Source organism: Ostrinia nubilalis, chromosome 8, assembly GCF_963855985.1.
Source record: "Ostrinia nubilalis chromosome 8, ilOstNubi1.1, whole genome shotgun sequence".
In the NCBI taxonomy this organism is placed as follows: Eukaryota; Metazoa; Arthropoda; class Insecta; order Lepidoptera; family Crambidae; genus Ostrinia; species Ostrinia nubilalis.
The window spans coordinates 2,329,849-2,350,946 of NC_087095.1; the positions used below are offsets into that span (position 1 = coordinate 2,329,849).

The following is a 21,098-nucleotide window of genomic DNA, read 5'->3' on the forward strand; positions in this document are numbered from 1 at the left end:
CATATTTGTGACAGGGTAATTTAACGGAAAACTATGCAAACCTAGCGACAATGAGCTAGATGAAAGTAGTACAATTAAGAAACGGAGGACTAAATCCAGCCAGCCTCATAGAGAGAGAAGGCCTAGCAAAAGATGCCAGAACTGTAAAAGCGTACTGAGCTGCACCCTAATAGTACTGCAAAAATCAAAATGTAGTAATCATTTTTAGACGAACAGGCAATTTAATCACATTTGCATTCTCCGATCACCACACAGCTTATGACCGCAGTCTATGAAGGAACACTATCTGCGGTTGCGATCCTCATCAGTGAGGGACCGAGGAAGAAGAAGAAGTCATCACCGAAATAGAAGAATGCCGAATAAAAGATGCTCAAAAGCTGTCGACTGATGAAGCCTAAGCCACGACCAGTGCCAATCCAGCTCCAAAGCCCCACGAATTTTCATATCGAGTGGCAGAATAGATTGCAACCTACGAGACTAGGGAAATTTTAGCTGTTTCAGGACTATTCTCATCTGTTTTTAAGATTCTGCTTAGTATCGATGTATAAATAGCTATCCAAGTCCTCACGCTGATACAAAGTGTATTATAGAGACGATTTTTTATAATAAATCGAAAGTATGTATTTGCGAGGACCAAATTGAATATACCAACATGAATAACGAGGATAGCAGAACCATTTTGGTAAATGCCTAAGCTGCTAGGAGAGATTAAGAAGCACTACTAGTAATTAGGCTGAAGATCGAGATTATTCCGACACTTTAGCGAAGATATCCTAGACTTTAGCTTGAGTGAGATTAGAATGCCCTATTAAAAACAACAAGGTATGTACCAGGAGATAATGAAATCACAACTGAGCTTATGAAATCAGATGGAATGCTAGTACTAAAGTTCTCTTAAATACCACCATGTTTATTGGTCGAAAAACCAAAAAATAAGACATGGTGGTGGTGCTAGAGACTGGAATGGAATGGACGTTGGCGATGGTCCAGAGTCAGGTGAGGCAGCTTTTTCCTGAAACATGACACTCTCGCTATCCAACATCCAGTCTCCCAGACAACCTCATTTTCGAAAAGACGTTCGTAATACTACGTACATATTTAATGCTGCGTCAAATTATGCAGAAGACTGAGGACTATAATCAGTCATTTTTATTGGCCTTTTTGTACCTTCTTCGATTCGGTCAAGACCTGGGCTGTGCTACAGTCTCTTTAATGGCGTCAAATTGACTGTCGATACATGCAACTTCTGAAGTATTTGTATGAAAACTTCATCATATCAGCCCTCCCCCAAGATCAGAACTCGAAACTTATCTGATTGCTGCGAGGGTTCAGAGTTGGAGACACCATAATCTCTTAAAGTTTTCACTACCTCCCATTTGGAGTTTTTCAAGCTTCTGAGCTAGACCGAGCTCAGTATCAAGATACGGCGAGTACATCACACAACTTCGATTCACTGACGATATTGTAGTTATGACTGAGACCTTAGTAGACCTAGGTACAATGCTCTAGAGTCAATAAGACCAATTCCGGCAATAGATTCGCCACCGGAGCCACCGAAATTGCGCCACCGGAATTGAAAAACTGTTACAAAATTCAAATTATAAAGAAAACTATAATTCTGATCAATAATTTCTGTATGCAGATACAACAAAACACCAAACTTTAATTATGTTAAAGAATCGTTTAGCATCTAAGTAAGTAGCTTTCACTCATACACTTGCCAGCGAAATTGAAAAATTTTGTATTCCTGTGCCGCTGATACAAATATTTACGGGTCTGCTGGAAAAACAATACCACAAGTCGCAAGTCTTTATAGCCCGATCAGGAGGACACAGTTGAGTGATGCAGGGAAGAAGAACTCTACGTCTCTCAAAGCTTCTTTGGAGAAGTAAGAGAGTGTCGAAATTGAGCCACTGTAATTGCTTTTTTTCGTGGGACAGTTTTGAAAGGCTATTTAAAACACTTAAAATATGAAATATCACATTTCTTTCATATCATTTGGAAGTCTTATTTAATGTATTTTATGGCTATACTATTTTTAAATTACTAGAATCCCCGAGAAAGAAGGAATAACACAATTTATGAGTAGAAATAGAGTTAGGACGCGCCACCGCTATTAGATTTTGGGTCTTTGAAAATTTTTTTAGTACATAAAATAACTACCTATTGTCCTGAAGACTTTGCTATCGTGTAAAACGCTGTATAAACTATATACAGAAAAAAAATCATCGCTCTAGTTACATTTCTCCCATCGATTCTCAGCTCCGCCGCGTAAAAAACGTGTTTGGGATATTCACCCATTTCACAAAACAAAAATATGCGTCAATAATCAGTTACTTAAAAAGACGATTAACTATTTTATTTTAATGATATTAATCATTAGACACATTTTTAAATAAAGTTAAACACGACGTTCTAATCCAATTATTATTTATAAGTTAATCTTGTTTATAAACAAGATTTATAAATAGCCGTAATGGTTTTAACTAAACCGGTTTATTGTTATTATTACCACAAAATAAATGTTTAAAATGCAAGTTTGTTGCTTATATTACTTGACCGTAGGCAACTTATGTTGGTATTGCATCATTTCTATTAATTAATTCATCTCACTCAATCTAATTGATTGTTGCACTAATCGTTTTTTTATTCGTGAATTAGCATTTGTTTTGTCCTTATTTTTCCTACGCAATGATCTTTGTGATTTCTTGAGACACAAGCCCTTTGCATTAATATTCTAAGCCCATTCTATAAAAGGTTACATTTTTAAAAATATTTTTTAATTAATTTTTATTATTTATTATTAAAAAACTATTCTCATCCAAACTCACCCTAATCTTACTCGTATATGAATTCACAATGAAATTGTAAGCTTTCTAAAGAGCTTTTATCACGGGAGTTTGTTTACTTTTCAGTTTATTATAGATATTGTAGGGATAGTTAATTCCACATTAAACTACCACAAAATGGTGTACAGTCACAATGGTACAGTCAGCGTCAAATAGTTTGTGACACCCAAAGTAGCCAAAAAGATGGCGACACGTCTGTTTTACAATTGGAATACCTAAGGTTGTGTTGTCAGCTTTATGGCCGCTTTGGGTGTCATGAACTATTTGACGCTGACTCTATCTTCTCAATGAGGGCTATCGTTTTTATACTTAACAGTTGGCACCCCTGGCGATTGACAGGATCTTACTCTACAGTGGCGCCATCTTGATGAGTGCAAATACGATCATTTGACAGTTCATAACGTACGATAAAATCCGTTGAACAAAGCGTTTGACAGAATAATCGTAACGTTATGAACTGTCAAATGATAACTATTGCTTTACACAATTCCACCTCAGATTAACTTAAAGTTGTTTTAGAGGTGGTAGAACATTTTTTTCAACCCAAAGCAAGACAGGTGTTTAACCGAAATTACTTCTGATGCTAAGTGAGATGCAGTCTAGGATTGTACCTGCCCTGTAAGTTCATAAATAAAACACTGGATAATTAACTCGCATTTGTATTTTCATATTACAAAAAAAGTACAAACTTAAACAGTAGAAAAAATACCAATTTCTTTTTGTCGTGGCGTCATGTCAGTGGGAAGGAAAATCCAGCTGATTTGGTTTCGCGTGGCGTCCAGTAAAAAAAAACAGAAGAAAAATACCAATTTCTTTTTGTCGTGGCGTCGTGTCAGTGGGAAGGAAAATCCAGCTGATTTGGTTTCGCGTGGCGTCCAGTAAAAAAAACTGAAGAAAAATACCAATTTCTTTTTGTCTTTTTTAGCCAAAGCAACTTTAAAAATCAATATACTAAGCTCTATTCTCCTTTCTTTTCAGCCTTAATCTCCACATTCCTACTGACGAACATCAGCCAAAACAATCCAGAGACTACGAACAGCCACTGGATTGGGGCAGCAAGACTCCACGGGCCCAAAGACCTGATCAGTACAACTGACGCTATGCATCGGACCATTTCATATGCTGGCACCTTTGGAGATGCATCCAGGATCATCCCGAAGACGGTTAGAGAGCCGAGGATGTAGAGTACGAGGATGAAGGTGGTAGCAGTTGGCAGAGTCTGTAAGGTAAGATTTTTGTTTTGAATACTTGTTACAAGATTAATATTAATTCACGTATGTTATTTCATCCTGGGTGGGATGAAAAAATTATCATTTAGGTTAGGTCTAGGTGATATTGAATTTCAAGATAGACGAAAAATTGTATAATATAGGCTGTTTAAGGTGACTTTAAATTGCAAGTTAACTGATATTTAGGACCCATGTAAACGTGTGTCTTCTTAGACCCCTTTCCCTAACCATCAAGTGAGATTGTGGTACCTAAATTCAATGTAACATTTTAAACTTTCGCGTTTCATTTCAACTGAAATAGAAAGCCATGGGTCTTAATTCAATGGTTAAAATCTTAATTAATTACAGTTTATTCTATTACCTACTTCAATTTCATAAAATGCAGACACATTTTCGAAATCTAACCTATTGTTACGTTGGTAGAGGATGGCTCTACCACATTTCTAAGCAAACTAAAAATCAATATTATTTTATTTGTCTTCTAAAGAACCTTATCATTTGTATGAACTATTTCCATGAATCTCTAAAATAAAGGGGTTTCTGACCTTGTCAATGAAATATGATCTTATTATACAAATCTACATGGTCTCGAAGGTACGTAGGAAGTTCCAAACTCACCTAAAGGAACTGATTCCACACGCCCCTAGTTACAAGTACTTGAAAGTTTTTCCGTATTGGTAGGCGTCATGAAATAATGTATAAGCTTACACAAGAGGCGGAATCATGGTTTCCCGATGGAGTTTCGCCACACTAATTTACTTGTAATCAATGGCGTTGCTGGTCATAAATAACAAAATGTTTCAGTAAGTGGGTAATAAATGGAAGGCTGAAGCCGATAATGTCCCGCACGAACACAGAGTTATACCACCGGCCAGTAGTCTTAACATAGGTCATAGGTTCGAATCCCATTTGGAGGTAATGTTGTAAAGTACAATGAGTATTTATAATATGTAAAGATATTTAATAGGATTTTTTAAAATAGGAAATTCTTTTAACACTGAAATCATAATATGACACTAATGCCCGTTTTCACCATCAATACCAAATTTTTAAGTGACCCCTTCGTTCGTTCCTTTCAGCCGAAAGACGTCCACTGCTGGACAAAGGCCACCGCCAAGGATTTCCACGAAGACCGGTCCTGCGCCGCTTGCATCCCTGCACCTCCCGCGACCTTCACCAGATCGTCGGTCCACCTAGTGGGAGGCCTGCCCACGCTTCGTCTTCCGGCTCGCCACTCAAGAACTTTCCTATCCTAATTGACCCCTATGAAAACAAAGTTCCGGTTAGGTATGTGTTACCATAGGGGTCACTTAAAAATTAGGGAATGATGGTGAAAACGCGCATTCAGCTTGTATTATCTTGTCACTGGAACCACTAGACACTACCTACTTGATTTTTTCTTCTTATTGTTTGGACATGGCTCAATCGGTCCGACGGCTTTCGAAGCACATAATCGTAATTATTTATATCTGGACAATAAAGTTGATTAATGCTGGCTATGTCCTAATAAAACTGTGATTTTTGTGTCTTATCCAGATTTCGAATCTCGGACTTAGCGGATCCAAATCCAATCTTCGACCACCAGATTACGAAGATACGATCTAATGAGATAGATAGATGAAACACTTAATTCGACGGTACACAAAAAAGAAAGAAATACACAAAAGATACAGCATAACTTAGGCGGTCTAATCGCTATGAAGCGATCTCTTCTAAAGCCCGGTCTGTGAGCACGTAGAAATTTGTCCAATGACCCCAAGCTACCCATCCTTATCGCTCGCGCGTAATTATATTGCTGTCGCGACTGTGCGACGGGCGCCCGCAGTGAGTGTGCGATTGCGACAGCAACATAATTACGCGCGAGCGAAAAGGATGAGTAGCTTGGGGTCATTGGACAAAATTCTACGTGCTTGCAGACCAGACTATAGACAACTTAGAGAAAGGGCAGTTGTATAAAATATGTAAGTAAAAGTAATAGCTAGAAAAAGTGACATGATAGACTTAATAAATCATCCAGGTATACTAACCGTGTGCATCAAAAACAGTTGATGGAACCCGAACAGCACCAGCACGTAATGTATGACGAGGTACGCTGAGCACCAGCTCGGCAAAATGACGTCATATTTCACCCTCGTATAAATCGCGGGCTGGAATAACGGAATATTATATCAGGAACAATGGTATTGTGCGGCTTTTGGTTTGATTTATTATAATCCTCTCACTAGGTTTCGGCGGTTTATTTTGGGGACAGTTGCTAAAAGTACTAAAAGATACTGTAGTATACTGTAAATACTGGCAGATGCCAATAATTATATGAATATAGACAAAAAAAGAATAAGACATGTATAGGCTCCTTAAGAGCATTTGACGATTTGCAAGTACTAATTTAATTAGTCTAAACAAATAAAGAAAATTTTGATTTGATTTGTATAAAATAGTCAGCAATTATATTGCAATACCGCTATTCCTCTAATATACTACATAAGGAAATTTCGTTTTTATTGCTATAACTTATGTGATCCTAGATGGATCGTGAGCATTTATACTTTAATGTGAATGTCAAGTTCAGCCCGTTTAAATGTTCGACTGTCATATGGAATTATGGACCCTTAACTGATTAGATTAGAAAATTATTAGAAATTCGGGATTCTAAGTTCAGACTTCAGACTTTATAATGGTGGTCTATTAATGGACGCAAGTCGTCAAAGAACACCATAAAGCAGCATGGGTTCCCGATTTTTTACCCTACCTGTTTGTATTTACCTTTAGCTAACTGCCTTTTTAATATTGACACGGGACTATTCCTGTCACATAAAAAAAACCTCTCTTTCCCACCACTGCAACTCCTGTGTAGCCAGGATCTACAGCTTGACCGCCAATAAAAACCCAACCAGTGAAGGTCAAGTTTGTCCCGGGGGAAAGTTAAACTGTCATTGGACCGCAACGAAATTAATCAGAAGAACATAGGAGGACTCGACGATAGTTCGACTCATTGACAGACAGATAAATGTACAATATAAGCAAAGTTTCCATACTCACGTCTTCAGGCATGTCCTTGAAGCGGACTGAGTTTTCAGGCTTCCAGCTGGGTCTACTGAATACAGCTCGTAGCTTGTGCACCCAATTATTGTATTCTTGGAATCTGGTTACCACGTATTTTGTGTAAAATGTCTGCAAATAAAACCAGAAATTAACTGACATGCTATACGATTCACAAAACATTTAACAAAAAACTATGATGACCAGATATTTAGGTAGGAGGACTACATAAATGCTATAAAGGCTTAGGCTGAGTTGCATCACCTTAACTTTAACCTTAACCGGTGTTTTTGTATATTGACATACTTTTGACGTTTGTTATAGATAAAGTAAGATGGTCCGATCCAGGGTTAGACTTTGACTCTGAATAGATTTAGTAGCTACTAACCCACATTTTTACTTTTTTTACAGACTATTTTTACAGATAGTTACCACTGTTTCTTATAAAAAATACCAACCTGTAAATGCAACGGATTGAAAGAAGGTTGGTTGTAAATCAACCCGTAGACTATACGGTCGCCCTTCTTCTCTGGTCTAAACGTCCCGAAGAGTTTGTCCCAGATAATCAGAACTCCTCCGTAGTTCACGTCAATGCAGAATGGGTTACTTCCTGATAACAGTAAGTTAATTTTATATTTTTTATTATTTTGGAATAACAATAACAATAATAATTTGAAATACAGAACTAAACTAAATGATACTTTAGCTAACAAAGTCTAGTTCTAGGCCCCGTGTTTTTCCGACGGAGTAGAATAAGACCACTTGCACTTTTTCCGTGGATTAAAATGGGGTTATGCCTCCCCAAACGGTCTGGATAGCGTGTGGAAGGCATGGCAAATCCCCCATTTGCTTTTGGTAATTAAGGAGGTCAAAATGAGCTGATAATGATATTCAGATAAGGAATTATTCTTCCGGGTCCTGATAATAGCGTTTTCTTATACAATTATTTATTATTAAACAAAATTCATTGCTATAGCAATATGAAGCGAATTTATCCTTATCCTATAGGATAAAGAAACGTTTTGCTACAGTTTCACTTCAGTGATCATCGCTACGTCTAGCTTTTAAACTTTCATGGTCACTGACAGAATATTTTCTTATTTACGGGATTGCTACCACATACCTTAATTTCGAGTCTCGGATATGATATTTGGCACTGTTGCAAGCGCCCACGCCATGATCATGGAGTAACTAGTAATTTTGCTTTTTCGTGATGAATGAAAGATTTCATTACACAAAAAAAGTCCATTTAGTTTGTTATACACTCGACATCAAATAAATCGCACCTCCCGCGACAAGCATTTTCAAACGTATGCATTCCCACTTCCCACCAATATTGGCACCATTTAAAAGCCTAGTTCTAACCTTCATTTCATTAAAGAAAAGGTTTTTACCCCAAAAATGTGTCTTTAGAAGGATCCAGAGTCACTTCTTCAAAAAATAGGTAGTTACGCTAGAGCCAACTTTTATGGCTATAAAACTTTTAAGTTGGGATTAATCGCTATCCATCTGTTAAAGAGGACACGTGAGATCATTATTTGGTTTTATAACCATAAAAATTGGTCTAATTTATCCCATAGGTGGGCCCAAAGTGAGGTATTTTTTCAAGTCACATTTATGGTATATGTTAATCATTTATTAAGAAATTAAATGTGTTTTTCTTTAAGGATATTTATTGGGCTTTCAAATAACACCAATATTGTTGGGGCACCATGATTGTGTCAGAAGAAAATCGTTAAAGTTCGCGTCACGGAAGGTGCGGTTTATTTGATGTTGAGTATATTTGCTTGGCATTTCGAAATATTTGATAAACATTACTGATTGAAGTTTGAACGTAGATTACTTAGCTAGAAAGAAACCCAATCACCCTGATGGAAACCTGATACTATCAAATATCTTTAACGAAATTGCTCGCTTCAATGCTTCAGGAGTTTGCTAATTATTGAATTTCTTAGTTCTCTTTCGACTTCGATCGGACAAGAAAAATCAATTATTTATTTTGCAAGTTATTGACACACAATTTTGCAAAGATGTAGGTAGGTAAACAGATTATAAAATAATTAGAGGAACTTAATTGCTAGTGCTAGATGTAAGTAAGATGTTAAAATGTAACTCAAATCAAAAAATAAATTCACTACCACTTTAGTCGAATCATACCTGTAGGTATTTATCACTTAACTAATAAAATAAGAATAGGTAAATTCGTACCATATAGGCACTTGATTTTACATAGTAACTTAACGATATAGGATTTTGAGCACACGTGTATCACGATGTTTTAATAAAACTTCGTTCTGAATCTAACCTGTTTCCTTTCAACTACGGTCTTATCATCAAGAAAATCTTTTATAAAAGGAACATAGAAAATTCTGTAATATTTGAGACACGTGAAATGAAGGCTCTAATTAATGATATTGCCGAAATCTCAGTTTTTCAGCTTTATTTATTTCATGAAATAAGTGAATTTATTTCTATATGTCGGGCGAGTAATAATGTGTTAAGAAATAAGGCTGGAGATACATACAAGTATGTATCTAATTGGGCTGAATGAAAAAGTTAGGGTATAAATCTTTAGAAAATAACACGGTTTGCCTTGTAAGTGAATCAAGGCTGATTTAATTAATGTGTAGGGATGTTGTAGGTTCAGTCAGTCTCAATCAATTTGCTACGATAAATGGCTTGGCCAATGTATTACTAAAGCATCCACGAGTAGGTACGAGTATGTGTTTGAAAAAACTTTTAGTTTCACATATTTGTAAACATAGGTTTTAGAATTTTAATGACTTTAATTTGGAACTCTTACATAATCCCTTCAATTCATTTACCCATTCAGGGATAATAATATCCTTAAATTTATGGTATTACCACAGGCAAACGGAGAATTTGGCTCTCATTTCCGTATCATTGCTGTGTCAAAAATAAGTAACCAAAACGAAACCTAACTTGACAACGACTTGTTTTTACGAGACTCTTGACATTTGGCCGATTTTAAAAGCGAAAATATATCCACACAAAATATTTACTTACCATGGTGAATCCTATGGTGGCTGGGTGTGTTGAGGATGTACTCCAGAGGGCCCAGGGTCTTGATGGCTTCGGTGTGGATCCAGAACATATAGAGGTAGCTGAACTGGTGATTCATTATGAACTGGGCGGGAGGGATGGCCAATGCTAGGGGGAGGTAGCATAGCTGGAATAAATGTGAAGATAAATATGTAACTCCAGATTAGAATTGTTTTTTTTTTATTTAGTGGCAACCAAACCTCTCTGGGAGGTTTATTTCTGCCAATGTCGAGTGAAAAATTGACATAATTATCAATAGAACGTGGGTGTTTCAGTTCTATTGATTTTTCATGGATTCCGTGGGGTTAGAATTGTTATCTACGGGATTTATTTATTTCAAACTTATATTCACATAGATAGAACACTGTACATAAGGCGGACTTAATGCTAAGTTTGCTACCATGTAATATTTTATTTACGAGCCTCCGATATTTCGACACTGTTGCAAACGCCATGAATGATCACGGAATAGCAAACGTAGGTAAGGTACATGGTAGCAATCTCGTATTCCCGTAGATACCTAATAATTCTAATGTTAGTGACCATGAAAGTTTAAAAATATATATTGTAACTGGAAAGTCATAGGCAGGCTTTCTCAGCTGGATGGTCGTTAGATTAGAACAATGTGACAGTGATAGATTGATCCAAAATTAAGTATGTGGCCTTACAGTGTAGCTCTTAGAGACTTAGAGCATGGTTAAGTAGATTTAAACACTCAGAGTCACAAATGCCCATTAAAATACTTCTAAACTTTAGAATAAAAAAAGCTTGTAATATGGTGGGCTGTAGTGTGACTTTCAGTGTTAGTGTAAGGCACGCTAACAAAAATTAAATGACATAGAGACGTGGAAGAAGACTGTATTTGACTTGAAACTAAACACAGTATAGGCTGGGTTGCACCATCTTACTTTAACTTTGACAAACGTCAAAAATCTGTCAAACTCCATACAAAAATCACCGGTTATCGTTACAGTTACGGTCAAAGTTAGGTGGTGCAACTCAGCCTTAGAGTTTTCACCATATTTTATTTAATTTATGATTTTATGCCCAAATTGAAATTCTTAAAACTCTCAAATTGTTTCAGGATTATCAACGCCAAAAATTTAGCTTATTCAAAACAATGTAGCCATTTACTATAGTCGAGAAACACTTGAACTTTTGAAGAGCTTACGATAAAGCTCGGCTAAGTCATGGCTTTAGAAACTTTGCTTAAGTTTCGGATAGCAACAAAGACATTGTTTTGAATTGCAAATAATCGTAATTTATACACGCCATAGTGCGGGTTATGGCTAAAGTTTTAGTTATTATATTTTCTTTCAAAGTTGCTAGGTACGACAAAGTTGTTTTAACTCGCTAGCGTTCCGTTTATTGAATTGGAAAACTTATTTTCTTAATTTTGTGTTTTAAGCCCTCGTGCTGAGCTAAATACCTATATTTTTGTGTTACGAGTGGGTTCACCACAATAGTCCAGCGGTGGCTGAGTTCGAATCAGTGTTTTTCGGATCTCGAGTTGGCCAGTCTGACACTAACATCATTGGGCTATTGTTACCTCTTATAAGGTAATAAGAGTACTCCGCCTGATCAAATTAATTGAGTTCGTTCGTTCGTTCGTTTCAGCCGAAAGACGTCCATAGCTGGACCAAGGCCTCCGCCAAGGATTTCCACGAAGACCGATCCTGCGCCGCTCGCATCCAGGCACCTCCCGCGACCTTCTCCAGATCGTCGGTCCACTTAGTGGGAGGCCTGCCCACGCTACGTCTTCCGGCTCGTGGTCGCCACTCAAGAACTTTCCTGCCCCAGCGGCCATCAGTTCTACGAGCTATGTCCATTGCCACTTGATTTTAGCGATTCTACGGGCTAATGCCAGTCACTCTGGTTCTCCAACAGATCTCCTTATTTCTGATTCGATCACGCAGGGAAACTCCGAGCATAGCACGCTCCATCGCCCTTTAGGTGACCTTGAGCCTTCTTATAAGGCACATAGAAAGCGACTACGTCTCAGCTCCGTATACCATCACCAATTGAGTAGTATGGAAATGTCACTCGCTAATTATTCGCCATTCTATGGTAGGTTGAATTGACTGTATGATACTTACGAAACCACACCACCCTTGCAATGCTGACTGCCTGATGCCCACACCCATATTGAAGTCCTCCGAAGTGTGGTGCACTTGGTGTTGCGCCCATAGAATGTGGATTTCTGAAACGTATACTATACTTTACTTACAGTAATTATGATTTTTACTTGAAAAAGTAACCGCTTGTCTTAGAGACTAACGCTCGTATTCACAAACGATGCTTGCTTAAGTGAAGCAGCAAATCGATCGCACAGCGTTGAATAGAGCTCTGTGATTGGTTCGTGTGTGAACGCGCACTGTGAGACCTCACAGTAATGTTTGTGAATACGGGCGTTATTCCCTTCAAAATCGAACTCTTTTGTTTTAAATCTTGCCAAAGAATTGGCTTCGGCACCTTCTGCACAGCATCAATTAATTTTATAGCCGTTCGTTGAATGTGAGCATCAACTTTAATCCTTTAATTGATACCTATTAACTATTCCAATTAACCTAGTTTACTAATTGCCATTTACCTATAGACTAGAGCTTGTATTTACAACCGATAGCTGATTGATGATAAACATAATACTTTTAAAATAGTAAGACACGGGTCTTAACGCGACGTTTATTAATGATTGCATTTATTATGTACTCACGGCTTGAAGTTTCGGCTGCGATGCTACATAACATAATACTTCATTAGAAAAAATAATGTATGCACGTTATACAATTCAAACATCCTTAAATAAGGGTAACGCTCGTGTGTACACTAAATTGCATCCAGTGGGATTCGATCCCATAACACCGCTATCAGCTCAAAGACGCTATTACAGAAACTAAGCTCATAAACTCCATAAAAACTTACCATGACAAGCTCTATGCATCCAGTAGTAGCAGAAATCAACCCCCAAAGCAGCGAGGAACCAAGTGCTGGTGTAATCCCATGGGAGGTTGATAAGCCTCCAGTTTGTATAGATCCAAGTGTAAAGGTACGATTCTGCTCCACGCCATAATAATCTGCGGAATAAACATTTTAAAATTTTCACGAACTTGAAAGAAGTGGATACTCAAATACCTACTTGATTTAAATTAATTACAGACGATAGCACGTCATAATAAACACATGGGTCTTAGATAGTTGTTATTGGGGCGAATTCATCCTAGACTGCATTTCACTTGACACCAGGTGCGATTGCGGTCAAATACTTGCCTTGTTTTGTTATGCATAAAAAAGTTATTGTCTAGCTATTTATCGTAGGTATCTGGTAGAATAATGCATTATGTGGTATCAAATTATTATGCAAGGAGTAGGTACATAATTCTCGGTTGAATATAATAACTGAAACAAATTACTCTACATGCTGTATAAATACAAAAGACTCAATACCATTTTATTTATTATTTACACACATACGTAAACGTCTTAATATAAATAAAAAAAAAATACAAACAACATCACCATAATATTATTTAGGGGTTACAACCAACAGGGTTTTTTTAGAAGCATTCATTAATTTTCCAAGAAAAATTTTCCATCATAAAGTAATTCGTTGTATTTTTAGGCGAAAAAAAATTATGTTCTCCACTTGTTATAATTAAAAATAATAATTAAAGGGACTTAAGGGTAAGCTTTACCGCGAAATTTTTCAATTTAGGCAATGCAAAAGTACTTATAAGTAGGTATACATTCTAATCCCTCTTTTAATGGACATTTTTAATTCTGTTAAAAGGTTTTTCTCATTTCCAAGGCGTTTCTTTTCTTTTAATTGGGTCAATTTCTAATTACTTTTTTGCGCTTTTTTCTCGATAAGAAAACACAATCTTCTACTTCTGAGTTATAATCACAGAATTTCTTTCATTTGAACTTTTTTGCCAGAAATTGGTAAAGTTTAACATAGTATTACATTAGGTTAACTGAAAAATGGCTTGGTGTTTAAGAGCGTTGTCACATTTTTCATGCAGAAATCGAGAATTTGGCAGATTTCGAAATGATTTTAGTCATATAATTTATTGTTATAGCTTCTTTTGACTTATATCATCGTAATTATCATACATTTTTACGGAATGTCTATTGACAAAATCTCGTTCAAATTGGATTTTTGCCTACGAAAACAGCGAATTTCGAAAGCCCGATTTCCAGGTAACTCGCGAAGGCACAACTTTGAACTAATATTACAACAAATTTATTTCTAAGTAAGAAGATAGAATGTATTCATTAGAATAAGCATACCCTGAAGAAGAAAGTGTATTGAGAAAATTATGATGTTTAATTCATTAAAATGCATTTTTATCATGTCTAAGATAGTCAAAATTCGAGAAAATTACTGCAAGAAAACAGGTCACATCTCATAATCTAAAAGTCATTTGGCAACATAAACTACTTTATACTTAAGAAGAAACATAGTACTATTATTGTGTGAAAAAGAAAAAATATCTATCTTCAATCTTCAAATGAAAAATTAATTTGAAAATACTATAAAATCGGGTGCATCAAATGGCATAAATCAGTCGTGCTTTGGCACTCGTAGACGCCGGGTCTATGTCAGTTGACTGCCCACTGACGTATATGCGTCACGCGTGATTTTTTCGTAAATTGTAGTATGATTGAGTACTTTTGATCCGCAAGTATTTTTAATTTATTTGTTTAGGTAAATCGGACTTGTAATTTCTTTCTTTTCAAACTTTTTATTATTTTACTTACAGAATATGGGTAGAATAGATAAAAGATATTATTATGGTATCTGTTTGGTCAGGAAAAAATAAATGACTAATAAAAATTTTAACAGGGTGTCAAAACATTAGTCTATGCTATTGTTTCTACCAACATAAAATATACTCTTCCTTACTAATAAAAGTTGAATAGCGTCTGTATGGTCACACAACGCTTCGTCATGTTTTTCCGAAAGTTCAATTACTGACGACTGAATGAAAGAAATTGGTGCGTAACTATTCATCTGATATTTAACGTTTAGTAATAAAGGGGTAGGTCAGGTAAATGGCAAATCCACCAGCGGTCGCTCGATGACACTTAGACAAATAGTTTTATAAAACGTCAACTAAGTTGGTTAGGTATTTGTATTGTAGATACTTATACAAGTGAACGTATAAAATGAGTTTATTTTTAAAATTATAGGTACAGGGTGGAAACTATAAGTGATTTCACCTGATTTTTAATTATACAAGATATCGAAAAACTGTTTACTGTTCCTGTAAGTGCTTCATGAGCTCTTTAAAACAATAACAATAAATAGGTCAAAGAATAAACTGGATCTATGCGAAAATTCATTTTTTCCGAATTTCATACTAAATGTATGCCGCCAGCCATACCTACCATATTAGAAGTGTTAATTTTTTAAATTTTTAATTGAGTAATATAATAATCAAACAACAAACTCGTAAATTACATTCTTATTTAAATTATTTACGGAAAACATGATTTTAGGTTTAACTTGCTACAATATCATCAAGAGATACTAATTAATAAATACTAAATAAACAGATAAAGGGGACGGCATTAAGGCACTCAGAATTCTCAGAAACCATTGATTTCGTGTTTGTTTGTAACTGTATTAAATGTATGAAAGCTGGAAATATAGGTTTTTTGAATAGATTCAGTTCGTTCTTAAACATATTATTGATGCCGTTTGCTAGGTCTCATGAAGCACTTTTTCAGTAAGTAACGATTTGTTCGACATATTGTATACCTACTATAAGAAATATTCGAGTGAGATCACTTATCGATTATTTTCGTCATCCTTATTTGTATTAAATTTAATTAAAATACACTAAGGCTGAGATGCACCACCTAACTTTGACCCTAACTGACAATAACCGGTGTTTTATGTTAGACAGATTTTTGACATCCAAAATTTTGATGTCAATGTTAAAGTAAGACGGTGCAACACGGCCTAACAAATGTATCGTAGACAGTACTTTTTATTTTCTTCATAAATCTTTCTTTCCTTTGTAAAGCTATCTACAAGCTTTTATTTTCTTTGACAACTGGAGTTGTAAAATCTTGCAACTTAAAATTTACTTACTTCCCGTTTTCCCATTGAGCTGAAATTTTGCATGTCTACACAGGCATGCAAAATTTCGTTTCATTTCGCACTAAATAATTTAATTTACACGTGTTTTCATGCGATGGCCAAGTCAATATATTTATGTAAAACGTTAATGATTTCCTGGACTGGACTTGGTATTACATGGATCTCACAACTTTTTACCGTAGAACAACTGAGTAGTGAGACTTGGTTTTTTGACAAGTATTGTTTTTGATGGGTTTGTATTGCAGAACGCATGTGTACCTAATGGGATAACTGTTTAAAAACACGATTAGATAAATTTTGTTCTATGGATAAAAATCTTAAAGTTACCTCTAATTTTTTAGCATTATACGACCGTGGTTTATAATAATAAATTCTATAAAATCACAATGAAATCAGTATTTACCTCTTTGATTTCCTGACTTGTTTAGATTTACAAAAACTAAATATTTATTATTAACTTTTAGATAATAATTTGAATGGCGCTTACGATGTTTAGTTACGAGCTCTTTGATGGACACAGATATTATAGATAACGTTTAAAAAATGGCACGCTCATTTTCATACATTTCATTCTATTTATTTAACCTATCCATATTTATGTGCGGAAACGTCACAAAATCAGAATAAATTTTAATTTTTCCATCCCGCATCATAAAAACTAAAAAGTCAAAAGTAAAATTTAAATAGTAAATATTTTTCATAAACAAGCTTTTGATGCTGTAAAAAGAATAAAATAAAACATAAATTCTTTCAAACCCATCAACATATTACTTTACTCAATTTAAAGATTAAAAACTTGTCGCGGGATTTACTAGTGTAAAAAATACATTAATTACGTAACTTGATTTTTCTAAAAGTCTGATCTGAGAAAAAATCAAATAGGTAAATTATACATTATTTCTTTATTATTATGTATGATGTACTGTCTTAGGTACGATACAACTACGTATTAAGATCGTTTAGTCGACGCAGCGTTGAAATTGTACAGATAAATGCAGTTTGCGCACTCACTACGCGACGTCAAGCAATAAAAACCTAAAATTCGAACGCCAACTTTTTGCTACAACGCTCTTAAGAAGAGCCCTCACACAATTCCAAAGCTGGAGAAAAGTATTAACCCTAGAGCGCTCGCGCTATGAGCATTTTGCCGCCCTCGGCAAAAAAATCGAGTTATTTTCTACACGATGCGTTTGTTAAAGTCAAGCGTTTCAGTAGCTGCCTCCCCATACTTCACCTCCATGTATTAGAAATTAGAAGAAATTTAGTCCGCAGGTGACCGCAATAGAGAACGATTGTTGAACGTATGTCACGTTTTGCGGCAAATTGCTCACTGCGCGACTACTGACGTAAGTAAAATTTGTGTGTCTGGTTTTTAGTGTATTTGGAAGATTATTAGTTTTCATCGCGTATAATGTTGTTTTGACATTAATGACGTCATAACATTGATAATTACTATTAGTGCTTAATTTATTTCATGTTGTTTTCGGTAAAATTCACGTAAAATACAAAAAATGAAAAAACAAGGAAGATGTCGGATTTCCAAGAAGCTGGTGCACTAAAATTAGTAGAAAATGTATACTAAAGTTATAAAGAAAGTAAACATAGTCATTACAATACTGTTATAGAACAATCAGCGGCATAATCTGAAGATGATGTGCCAAGGGTGCAATAGTTGTGCAAATTTACTGTGCAACGCACATTAAATGCACATGTGACAGGCCTGTTTTGTTGAATCACATGTCATATATAAGAAAAACCTTTAAGTGTGCTAATAAGTTTAATATTTGATGATGTATGTAGGTAAAAACAATGGTGTTTCTAAGATTTCTATAAATATTTCCTAACATTTCCAAAATATATTTTTTTCTTTAAATTTTAACCACAAATCTTTAATAAACGTTATTTTCTAATAGTGTATGCTTTATTCTATCATTTTTAACTGATTTTCATATTTTTAAACTGTTATTTGACACACAACCGGACTTTAAGTTTGGGCGGCAAAATGCTCATACGCGAGCACTCACGTTTCACGGAAAGGCGCGACTACTCTAGGGTTAATGTATGTATGTCTAGCTTAAATCAGTCAGAGCCTGAGATATGGAAGCGGCACGGGAAGCATACATATTATTATGACGTGACACAGAATACAAAATATGATGCACATTTTGAAGTCACGCTGACGTTTGACATACCAAAAACACCCTCCCGTGCCGATCCCATAGGAGAGACCTAGGAGAGTTGTGACAGAGGTGAATTGTGACAAGGACGATTTCTCCTTACTTAATATACACTCAACATCAAATAAATCGCACCTCCCGCAACAAGCACTTTCAAACGGATGCATCCCCACTTCCCACCAATATTGGCACCATTTAAAAGCCTAGTTCTAAACTTCATCTCATTAAAGGAAAGGTTTTTACCTCAAAAATGTGTCTTTAGAAGGATCCAGAGTCACTTCTTCAAAAAATAGGCTATTACGCTTGAGCCAACTTTTATGGCTGTAAAACTGTTAAGTTGGGATTAATCGGTATGCATCTGTTAAAGAGGACACGTGTGATCATTATTTGGTTTTATAACCATAAAATTTGGTCTAATTGATCCCAGAGGTGAGCCCAAAGTGAGGTCTCTTTTCGAGTCACATTCATGGTATATGATAATCATTTATTTAGAAATTAAATGTGTTTTTCTTTAAGGATATTTATTGGGCTTTCAAATAACACCAATATTGTTGAGGCACCATGATTGTGTCAGAAGAAAATCTTTAAAATTCGCGTCGCGGAAGGTGCGGTTTATTTGATGTTGAGTGTAGTTAGGAAGCTGGTAAAAACGCTTGTTTGTCGCTTTTAAGACGCTCTACTTGACTAAGTACCTGCGGGCGGCGCAAGAGGCACGGTTACGTAAACATGACGTCTGTCTAAGATTTTGGTGATTTTCTTAGAAACCCTTATACTTTAGTTCACTTTGGTGATTGTTTTGAAAACAGAAGGAACGGCGCTACATTAATTTGTATGATTCATAGTTGTGGAATGTTTTTTGAGCGAGATATGGCCCCTAAAGTAAAAATTGTCACAACTCTCCTAGGTCTCCCCTACCTTAGACACTGACTGAGTTAAGTTAGACTTATAATCAACGATTAGAGTCACTTTTTTAATTAAATTTTAAAGCAAAGTAAAATTATAACCCACTTACCTTCCACCTTCTAGGAATATGCCATTGGAAATACTCGTCAGACCATCATTGAGCCTGACTCCTTTCTTTCCCTTTAATTTCAATACAACGTGTTCGATCAACATGAACATAAAGAAATATGGCCATGACTGAAAAAAATAAAGACCATATTACATTATAAAATCTTTACCCACAGATTAAGAAATTTTTGATTAATTTTATTCAAGAAAAATAAAAACTACCAAAGATACAAAACATGACATTGGATGACAAATAAATATCGTTTGCACGAGATTAAAATAAAACAAAAGAAAATCTAAGAAAAATAAAATGAAAATAATTATTACTAGTGGCCAATGCTTCTTTCTACTTTAGAAGAAGTTCTTTACGCATTCCATACTTTTTTAATTTAATTTAACAAACAAGTTTTTATGCCAACATTTGCTAAAGAGGTTTGTACTCAAAAAAAGAAAAAGTTTATGCTTCGAACATAAAAACTACAATACCTGAACGTAAAAGTTGGGCACCTCCTCTTCGTCTTCATACAAATGGTCCTTGGGGTTTATTATGTAGAACATTCGACCTAAGCCCTTCATAAACTCCCGGGAATTATCAACAGTCCCGTTGCCATGGTAACTGTTTATATCCATTGTTATTTGCACGAGTATCCCGTATAATAATAGCTTGAAATTGTTTTATTAAAACACTTGTTTCACTCAAACATTTATGAACATTGATCTCATTTACACTCAGACACACAATATTTAAATAAAAATTTAGAAAAAGCATTTATTTTACTTAAAAATTATCATTTTTGACACAAACTAGTTAACTCAACCAATGTAACTGCCAATTTAATCTTTTCAGTACTTAGTAGTACATGTAATAATAATATTATGTGTAAGTAGGTACCTACATTTCAAGATAAAATTGTATGTTAATTTGAACTGTTAAAAAACCTATCGCTTATTTTTATACCATTTTATATGAGATAATTGGAGCATTAGATTAAATTAATGACTTTAATTGGTCATCTCGTTATTTTATCATCAAGTTTTTTTCCCACGCATGCATGTTGTGAAATAAATTTATTCAGGTACCTATTACGATACATTGCGTAAGGTGAACAAAATAGAAAGAAAGAAAGATACATTTATTATAATGGACATCACACAAATACAGGCAATTACATAGACATGACAGTGGCACATAATAATGGAAGAAGAAAAAATAAAAACAAGAGTAAACTGAGCAGTGCCACCTATTCACCAACAAGATGCCCACTGCAACGGGACCCCACTCAGCATATGCCGTGGCCCACGGTGACGAAGGCCACGGCGCTGGTTTTCAGTGTGCCCCTGTCATGTGAGGGTCACGGACCATTGGTAAAATAAATAAAATAGTAAGCTGTATAAAATTGTCTAGATAAACATACATAAATAGTAATATTAGTGCACAGATAAATACAAAAGGCGGGAAATCGGTAAGGATGATAAGACTACGTTTATTAAGAATACTAATGAAAAGAATACTAATAAAAAGATAAAACTGTTTGTATAGGTGTGTGTGTAGTAAAATCATACTAAAATACCCAAGAATTTTTATGTTTTCTTAGAGGTGGTAAAAGGAAAGTACTGAATTTTT

General features: G+C 35.4%; 1 protein-coding gene across 1 annotated transcript; it reads right to left on the reverse strand.

Moving 5' to 3' along the window:
* Window positions 1-3,492: 3,492 nt before the first annotated feature.
* LOC135073729 (alkylglycerol monooxygenase-like) lies at window positions 3,493-20,381 on the reverse strand. The gene is made up of 9 exons (XM_063967889.1): window positions 19,961-20,381; window positions 19,476-19,603; window positions 13,103-13,254; window positions 12,277-12,380; window positions 10,145-10,307; window positions 7,576-7,727; window positions 7,118-7,249; window positions 6,106-6,225; window positions 3,493-4,068 (listed from the first exon to the last, which is right to left on the reverse strand). The coding sequence occupies exons 1-9, from the start codon at window positions 20,102-20,104 to the stop codon at window positions 3,808-3,810; spliced, it is 1,356 nt and encodes a 451-aa protein (XP_063823959.1). The 5' UTR covers window positions 20,105-20,381; the 3' UTR covers window positions 3,493-3,807.
* Window positions 20,382-21,098: the final 717 nt, after the last annotated feature.